This window comes from Colius striatus, chromosome 26 (assembly GCF_028858725.1).
Source record: "Colius striatus isolate bColStr4 chromosome 26, bColStr4.1.hap1, whole genome shotgun sequence".
NCBI lineage: Eukaryota > Metazoa > Chordata > Aves > Coliiformes > Coliidae > Colius > Colius striatus.
The window spans coordinates 1,123,664-1,132,379 of NC_084784.1; the positions used below are offsets into that span (position 1 = coordinate 1,123,664).

At 65.0% G+C, this 8,716-nt stretch overlaps 1 protein-coding gene across 2 annotated transcripts; it reads left to right on the forward strand.

The window, feature by feature from the left end:
- Positions 1-299: 299 nt before the first annotated feature.
- KRT8 (keratin 8) lies at positions 300-7,262 on the forward strand. 2 transcript variants are annotated; one of them, XM_062015593.1, is made up of 9 exons: positions 300-1,037; positions 2,792-3,000; positions 3,805-3,865; positions 4,199-4,294; positions 4,386-4,550; positions 4,802-4,927; positions 5,588-5,808; positions 6,604-6,659; positions 6,747-7,262. In XM_062015593.1, the coding sequence occupies exons 1-9, from the start codon at positions 318-320 to the stop codon at positions 6,965-6,967; spliced, it is 1,875 nt and encodes a 624-aa protein (XP_061871577.1). In that variant the 5' UTR covers positions 300-317; the 3' UTR covers positions 6,968-7,262. The 2 variants fall into 2 exon arrangements, with proteins under 2 accessions (XP_061871577.1, XP_061871578.1); XM_062015594.1 differs by having other exon boundaries at positions 6,750-7,262.
- Positions 7,263-8,716: the final 1,454 nt, after the last annotated feature.

The following is an 8,716-nucleotide window of genomic DNA, read 5'->3' on the forward strand; positions in this document are numbered from 1 at the left end:
CAGGCTGGGGGATGTCAGTGGGGACAAAGTGTGGGAACAGGGGCTTGGGGCTGCAGGTTTGGGTCATTGGCCGGGGAAATGGAGCTGGGGACATGGGGTGGACAAGTGTCAGGGACACGGGCTTGGAGGGGTCGGTTGGGGATAGGGGCTGGAGCCTGGTGACATGAGGCTGGGGACATAGAGCTGGGGGTGTAGATCGGGAATGTGGGGTGAGGGACAGGGCAGGGGGACATGGAGATGTGGGTTGGGGACATGAGCTGGGGACGTGCCTGGGGGATTTGGGGACCCGCTGCAGCACCCAGGGGCTCAGGGTGACGATGGTGACGGGTCGGGGGGGGGAGGGTGGCACCAGCAGTAGACTTTTGGAAGAGCCCTTCCAGCTCCCCCAGCCCTCCCGTCCCCCTCGCACCCCCTCGGCAGCTCCGAAGGGGTTAAGGAGCAGCCGCTGCCGCTCCCCCGGGTCCTCCCCCCCGCTCCCACTCCGGGATATAAACCCGAGCTCCTCACCCCGCCCCGGCCCGTCCTCCCGCAACCCGTCCGGCCCGTCCTGCCCGTCCTGCCGCCGGCCCCGCCGCCCACCCTCGCCCAGCCCTCGCCCAGCCCTCGCCCAACCTTCCCAGCCCGTCTCGCAGCCTCCTTTAGCCCGTCTCGCAGCCTCCCCGCGCACCCTTCCGCCACCTCCTCGCCGAGCTCCCGGCCCTCCCGCGCTCCCCATGTCCGTCACCATCACCACGAAGACCCTGCGGAGCAGCTCGGCCGTGCCCGGCCGCTCCTTCAGCTCCCGCTCCTACACGGGCGTGGGGATGAGCCCGGCTTTGGCTTTGGGCGGCCACGCCGGGGGCCGCTTCGCGCCCGGGCTGCAGCGGGGCCTGGCCGCCGTGCCCGGGACGGGCGCTGGCATCGCGGCCGTCAGCGTCAACCAGAGCCTCCTGACCCCCCTCAACCTGGAGATCGACCCCAGCATCCAGCGGGTGCGCAAGGAGGAGAAGGAGCAGATCAAGACGCTCAACAACAAGTTCGCTTCCTTCATCGACAAGGTGGGGCTGGGATGGGGCGAGGACCCCGTGGGGAGGGGGCTGGGACCCCCGGCGACCTCCTCAGACACCCAGGACCTCCTCAACCCCCCAGGGACCTCTTGTCACCTTCATGTCCGTGCTGAGCCCCTTAGAGACGTTGAGACCCCCCTCAGGGATCTCCTGTGTCCCTTGAGGATGTTTTGAGACCCTTGGGGACACTGAGACCCCCCCCCCCGGGGAGCTCCTCAGTCCCTTGTGGCCCCTTCACATCCATCCCGATTCCTGTGGGGGTGTTGAGACCCCCTCGGAGACCTCCCGACCCCCTCAGAGACCCCTTGACCCCCTCAGGGACATCCTGGCCCCCATGGGGACACCCCAACCTTCTTGGGGACCTTTTGACCCCTTTGGGGACAATTTGGCTGCATTTTGGGGACATCCTGACCCTCTTGGGGACATCCAGACCCCCTTGGGGACACCTTGTCCCCTTTGGTCACGTTTTGGCCCCCTCGGGGACCTCCTGCCCCCACTGCGGACACGGAGCCGGCCGTGGGGACAGCCCGGTCCCCTCCTGCTGCGTGGGGACACGGTGGCCGAGCCGGCGGGCAGGGAGCGGCAGGGGGACGGGGCTGGGACAGGGTGGGAGCACCTGTGGCTCTCAGCACCCTTCCTCCCCAGCACCTGCTTCCGGGTGCTCAGCAGGGGCTGGCTCCTCCTCCCGCAGGGGGCTGGGGGTCGGGAATTGCCCCAGGAGCACCCCTAGGCACCACCTGGCACCACAGAACCCCAAAACCATCCCAGGACCCCCAGGCTTACACCCAGGACCTCAGATTTGTACCACTAGACCCCCAGACTTGCAGCCCAGGACCCCAGAAGCACTCCAGACCCAATCTGTGTCCCAGGATCCTGGAATTGCACCCAAGACTCCCCTCAGCTTGCACCTGGGACCCCAGATCTGCACCCAGGATCTCAGATCTGCCTCCTAACCTGCCACCCCCCTACCCACCTCCCCTCCTGCCCCATGCAAACCAGCACCCAAGACCCCAGACTTGACCCCCAGGCTTGCACCCTCAATCCAGCTTGCAGCCAGGACCCCAGAGTTGCTTCCAGGACCCTGGATCTCTCTGCTTCCCCCACCAACCTCTGCCCTGTGCAAACCTGCACCCAAGCCCCCCAGCCTTGCCCACAGGACCCCAGACTCTCACCCAAGATCCCCAGGCTTGCACCCCAAATCCAGCTTGCAGCCAGGACCCCAGAGTTGCTCTCAGGATCCCTGATGTCCCTGCTGCCCCCCCCCACCCTCCCCCCCGTGCAGATCAGCACCCAGGACCCCCCAGCTTTGCCCTCGTGCAAACCAGCACCCAAGGCCCCCAGCTTTTCCTGCAAGACCCCAGACTCTCACCCAAGCTTGCACCCTAAATTCAGTTTGCACCCAGGACTCCAGAGTTCCTCCGAGGACCCTGGATCTCTCTGCTCCCCCCACCAACCTCTGCCCTGTGCAAAGCAGCACCCAAGACCCCCAGGCTTACACCCAGGACCCCTGAGTTGCTCTCGGGACCCCTGGTCTCACTGCTCCCCTCACCAACCTCTGCCCTGTACAAATCAGCCCCAAGGACCCCTCAGCCTTGCCCCCAGGACCCCCAACCTCATCTCCTGCCCCACTGAAAACCAGCCCCAGCACCCACCCCACATCCCGGTGCCCACCCCCGCGGTGACATTCTGGGGATGGCAGGGGGAGAGGGGGGCGATGCCGACCTCCCCCTGCTCCCATCCCCCAGGTCCGGTTCTTGGAGCAGCAGAACAAGATGCTGGAGACCAAGTGGAGCCTCCTGCAGACGCAGAAGCCGCCGCGCAGCAACCTGAGCGGGCTGCTGGAGGCTTATGTGGGCAGCCTGCGCCGGCAGCTCGACGGGCTGGGCCAGGAGCGCCTGCGCCTGGAAGCCGAACTGGGCAACATGCAGGGACTGGTGGAGGAGTTCAAGAACAAGTCAGTCCCGCCCCCGGGGCCGGCCGGGGCTGCGCTGCCGCTCGCCTCCCTCCCGCAGGAGTGGGAGGGGGGTTGGGGACATGGCACGATCTCCCTTGGCAGCGGCTCCGTTGTGGGTCCCGCAGGGTCCCCACGGTGTTGGTGGGGGATGGGGATGCTGGGATGGGGCTGGTTTGTCCCCTCTACCCGGGGAGGGGGGTTCTTCCGCTGCAAAGGGCATCCTGGTGGATGGGACCCCATGTCCTCATGTCCCTGTGTCACAGCATCCATGTGTCCCCATGTTCCTGTCACCCTGCATCCCCATGTCCTCATGTCTCCATGTCCATATGTCCCTGTGTCACAACATCCCCATGTCCCTCCATCCCTGTGACTCTGCATCCCCCTGTCCCTGTGTCATGTCTCTGTGACCCTGCATCCCCCGTCCCTGTGTCATGTCTCTGTGACCCTTCATCGCCCTGTCCCTGTGTCTCACCATCCCCATGTCCCCATGTCAAAATATCTCCCTGTCTCCATGTCCCTTTGACCCTGCATCCCTAAGTCCCCATAGTCCCACATTCCTGCATCCTCATGTCCCCAACATCCTCGTGTCCCCACTTCCCTGTGACCCTGCACCCCCATGTCCCAGCATCCCCATGTCCATGTGTCCCCGTGTCCCAGCATCCTCAAGTCCCTGTGTCCCTGCATACCCATGTCCCCACGTTCCTGCATCCCACATCCCCCTGTGTCCCCATCCCTGTGACCCTGCACCCCCACATCCCCCTGTCCCCCTATCCTCAGCTCCCAACCCCCCCACTCTTCCCCCAGGTATGAAGAAGAGATCAACCACCGCACTGAGAAGGAAAATGAGTTTGTCCTGCTCAAAAAAGTGAGGGGGGTGGGACACACGGGGCTGAGAGGGGCTGGCAGGGACATGGGGGGCTGATGGGGACAGGGATGCTGATAGGAACAGGGATGGGAATAGGGGGACTGATTGGTGGGGACAGGGATGGAGACATTGGGGGCTGATAGGAACAGGGATGGGGACAGGGAGCTGGTGGGGATACAGGGGGATGATGGGGACAGGGATGGGGACAGAAAGAGCTGATGGGGATGGAAATGGGGACAGGGGCTGCTGACAGGAACAGGGATGGGAACAGAGGGGACTGATGGGGATAGGGATGGGGACAGGAGGCTGATGGGTGGTTGTCCCTGCCTGCAGGATGTGGATGAAGCCTACATGAACAAGGTGGAGCTGGAGTCACGGCTGGAGAGTTTAACCGACGAGATCAACTTCTTACGGCAGCTTTATGATGAGGTGGGGAGGGAGGGGTCACCCAATCCGGAGGGGAGACCCACACATCTGCAGCGAGATGCCTGTGCTCAGCCCAGCCCCTCCTCACCCTTAGGAGCTGCGGGAGCTGCAGTGCCAGGTCTCTGACACCTCCGTGGTCCTGTCCATGGACAACAGCCGCAGCCTGGACCTGGACGGGATCATCGCGGAGGTGAAGGCACAGTACGAGGACATCGCCACCCGCAGCCGTGCCGAGGCTGAGAGCATGTACCAGATCAAGGTGAGCCCCAGCACTCGCCCCGGGGACGCTGGGATGAAGCTCCTCCTCCTCCTCCTCCCCCAGGTTCCCCATCCATGCCGAGGGCAGACACTCCCTGCTGTGTGGGAGCGATCCCGGCCCCAAACCCGACGGAGCCCCCGGTGTCCCTCCCGGCACAGGCACAGCCTGGAGCCTTTCTCCTCAGTTTTGGGGTGCAGGGAGGGGGGTTGGGGAGCAGCCTGTCTCCATCCTGCCTGCTCTGGTCCCTGTAGTACGAGGAGCTGAAGACGACAGCAGGGAAACACGGGGATGACCTGCGCAACACCCGCAGCGAGATCAGCGAGCTCAACAGGCTCATCCAGAGGATCCAGGCTGAGATCGAGGCGCTCAAGAACCAGGTCTGGGATCAGCCCTGGAGCAGGAAAGTGGGGAGACACTGCTCCTCCCCCTACCCCCAGGCCTCCAGCCCTCACAGAACACCCCTCCAGATGGGAGGAGGGAGTGAGATCATGGAGATGGGGGGGTCATAGCCTGGGGTGGGGGATGCTGGGGGAAAGGGATGGTGGGATATGGAGGATGCTGGGGGAGAGGGATGGTGGTGGGTCATGGGGTATGCTGGAGGTGAGGATGGAGGGACATGGGCATACTGGGTGAGAAGGAGGGTGGGATATGGAGGATGCTGGGGGTGCTGGGGGGGGTGGTGGGTCATGGGGGATGCTGGGAGGGATTGATGGAGGGACATGGGAGTGTGGAGGGAGGGATGGTGGGGAGCACGGGGATATTGGGGAGCTTGGGAGATGCTGGGGGGTGAAGGATGCTGGAGGGGAGGGATGGTGGGGAGCGTGGGGATAGTGAGATGAGGGATTCTGGAGGCGAGAGCAGAAACAGCAGGTGTGTGATATTGGGGAGCTTGGGGGATACCTGGAGGTGAGGGATGGTGGGATATGAGGGGGATGCTGCAGGGGGTGAAGGATGCTGGGGGGCTAGGGATGCTGGGGTGAGGGGACCCCCAACCCCTTCCCTAGGTTACCCCCTCACTTTCCCCCTGGGTGTTGCAGCGAACCAGCCTGGAGACGGCCATCGCCGAGGCAGAGGAGCGCGGGGAGCTGGCGCTGAAGGATGCCAAGGGGAAGCTGGCTGAGCTGGAGGGAGCCCTGCAGAAGGCCAAGACAGACCTGGCCCGGCAGCTCCGCGAGTACCAGGAGCTGATGAACGTCAAGCTGGCCCTGGACATCGAGATTGCGACCTACAGGAAGCTGCTGGAGGGAGAGGAGAGCAGGTGGGGGCACCTCTGCCATGCTGGCACTGGGGGATGGCATGGTGGGACCCACATCCCACATCCCATGGGCATCCCCTGCCTGTGGGACACAGGATGCCCACAGGAGATCCCACACCTCATGTTCCACAGGCATCTCTCATCCATATCCCACCATTCCCCACCCCCCAGCCGCCCCCACACACCTGCTGCTTCTGCTCTTGCCCCCAGAATCCCTCATGCCCCAGTATCACCGTGCTCCCCACCATCCCTCTCCCACAGCATCCCCCATGTCCCTCCATCAATGCCCCCCAGCATCCCCCATGTGCCACCATCCCTCACACCCCAGCATACCTCATGTCCCCTATCATCCCTCCCAGCACCCCCATGTCCCACCATCCCTTGCCCCCTAGCATCCCCCATGCCTCCCAATATCCTTCTGCCCCCCTCCGCCACTCCCCCAGCATCCCCCATGACCCACCACCCCCCTCAGCATCCTCCAAATCCCCCCCCAGCATCCCTCCTGCCCTCCAATATCCCCATGCCCCCCACCCTCCTTCCCTCCAGCACCATGTCCCTCCATGCCCCACAGCATCCCCCATGACCCACCATTCCCTCCAACACCCCCCTGCCCCCCAATATTCTCATGCCCCCCCATCTCTCCCTCCAGCACCCCCAAATCCCTCTATCTGCTGGTGGCCACAACCAAGAAGGCCCTGTGTCCCTCTGCCACCACCTCCCCTCCTGGCCTTGGGTACATCCCTTAGCCTTCCTGCCCCCCAGCCCCTCAGTATGTCCCCCCTCCATATGTCCTGGCAGGCTGGAATCTGGCATGCAGAACCTGAGCATCCACACCAAGACAACAGGCTACTCAGGTAAGGTGTTGGAGAGGCAAGCAGGACCCCTCACCATGGGTGCCAGCGCTGCTGCCACCACGCTCACGGCTCGTCCTTCTGCCCCAGCAGGCAGCTTTGGTGCTGGCATTGGTGGGGGCTTCGTTGGAGGCTTTGGGGGGGGCTATGGGGGAGCCTTTGGCACCTCCTTCTCCAGCTCCAGCTACGCTGTGCCTACTCCTGCCCTGGAGAGCTCGTCTGTCACCAAGTCCCGGGCCATTGTCATCAAGAAGATTGAGACCCGCGATGGCAAGTTGGTGTCTGAGTCCTCCGACATCCTGACCAGCTGAGCATCCTCCCTCCCTTTTCCCCAGGGGGGTCCCTCTGACAGAGCCTGCAGAGGCTGAATCTGGCCCATGGACCCCCAGCAACCCCCTCCAAGGGCAACCTGAGCCAGTGCCCCACAAGCCCCTGGTGAGGGCTCCAACTGTCTCCAGCTCCCTCCCAGCCCAACCTCCGTCCTGACCCCCTCATATCCCCAGTGGAGCTGTGAGGTGGGAAAGGGGGAGTCCTGCCCCCCTTCCTCCCCCCTCCCGCCCCATCCCCCGGGGGACTCCTGCTGAAATAAAGGCTTTGAGAGCTGGAGCTGTGGTGGGAAAGGTGGGAGCAGGGGGCTGGAGGAGGGGGGAGACTCACTCCCCTCCCAAACCAGGGCCTGGCTCTCCTCGCATTGGTCCTGCACTGCTGAGCTCTAGGGGCTGCCCTGGGCCTCAGGTTCAGCCCTGTGGGATTCTCCAGGGTCTCATAGGAGGGTTGAGCCCCATGAAGGAAATTGGGGGGGGGGGGGGGGGTGTTGGTCTGCACCCTGAAAAGCCATCGGACCAGCGAAGTCTTGAGTCCCTGGGGGAGGAGGAAACCCCTCCCACAAGGTGCCCACCCACATCCCCATCCGTCCTCCCCTGGTCTGGGGTCACAGGGAGGGAGAGCAGCAGTTCAGTTTGGGGGATCCCAGCCGCGCCCCCCCGCAGCGAGATCCAGCTCTGGGAATAGCGGGGGCGCTGCTTGATGGGATTTTCCACCCCGCGCCCTTCAGAGGTGACACAGGACACGAGGTGGGGACGTGAAGGGGACATGGAAGGGCCATGAGCCGGCGGTGGGAGCTGCGGCTCGGGGCCGTCCCGGCGCGGGGGGCGGAGCGGGACCAGCCCCCGGCTCAGCACCGGCGCGGACTTTGGCCCCTGGTTAATCATTGGCGGCGGCAGCGGCGCGACCGGGGGGGGGCGGAGGGGCGAATCCTGCTCCGGCGGGGGAAGGGGGATTTGAGGGGGGCTGATGGTGGCTTTGCGGGGGGGTGCAATGCGGGGTGGAGGGGTTCAGCATCCTCTGGCCACCCCTGACCCTCTGAAGACCCCTTGGGGGGGAGTGGGATGCTGGGGGTGTGTATGGGGTGCGGGGTGGACTGGGGAGTGTGTCCTTGGAGTTTGGGGGGGGCGGGGTGGGCTGTGGGGGGCTTTGGGGGACGCGGACATCGGGAGGGGCTCGGCATCCCCCTGGCGCCGCTGACCCTTCGGAGACCCTTTGGGGGACGGGTGCGGGGTTGGGGCTGGGGGGGCGTCCCTGGGGTTTTGAGGGCGCGGGGTGGGCTGCGGGCGGCTTCAGGGGACCCGTGCAATGGATGGAAGGGGTTCTGCACTCCCATGGCACCGCTGGCCCCTCCGGCCACCCCGGCGGGGGGAGTGCAGGGTGCGGGGGCTGTCGGGGTCCTGCCGGGGGGTCCTGCAGCTGCGGCTCCAATTACTGCCTGCAGCTAATTAACGGGCGGAGGGGTCGGGGTTGGGGGGAGCTGTTCCCCCGCCCTTCTGCTCCCCAGGGGTTTAGGGGATCCCCCTCCACCTCGTGGTGCCATACGAAGGGGAGGAGGTGGGAGAGACCCCTCCTCTTCCTCCACGAGATCCGCCCCGATACAACCCTCCCCATTCCGGGGGGGTCCCCTGAGCATTGGGGGGGCCCTCGGGCCAAAGAGGGACTGGTGCTGGGGTGGGGGGTGTGGGGGAGAGTGTAACACAGATGAACCCTCTCAATAAGTGCAGCGGGAGCAG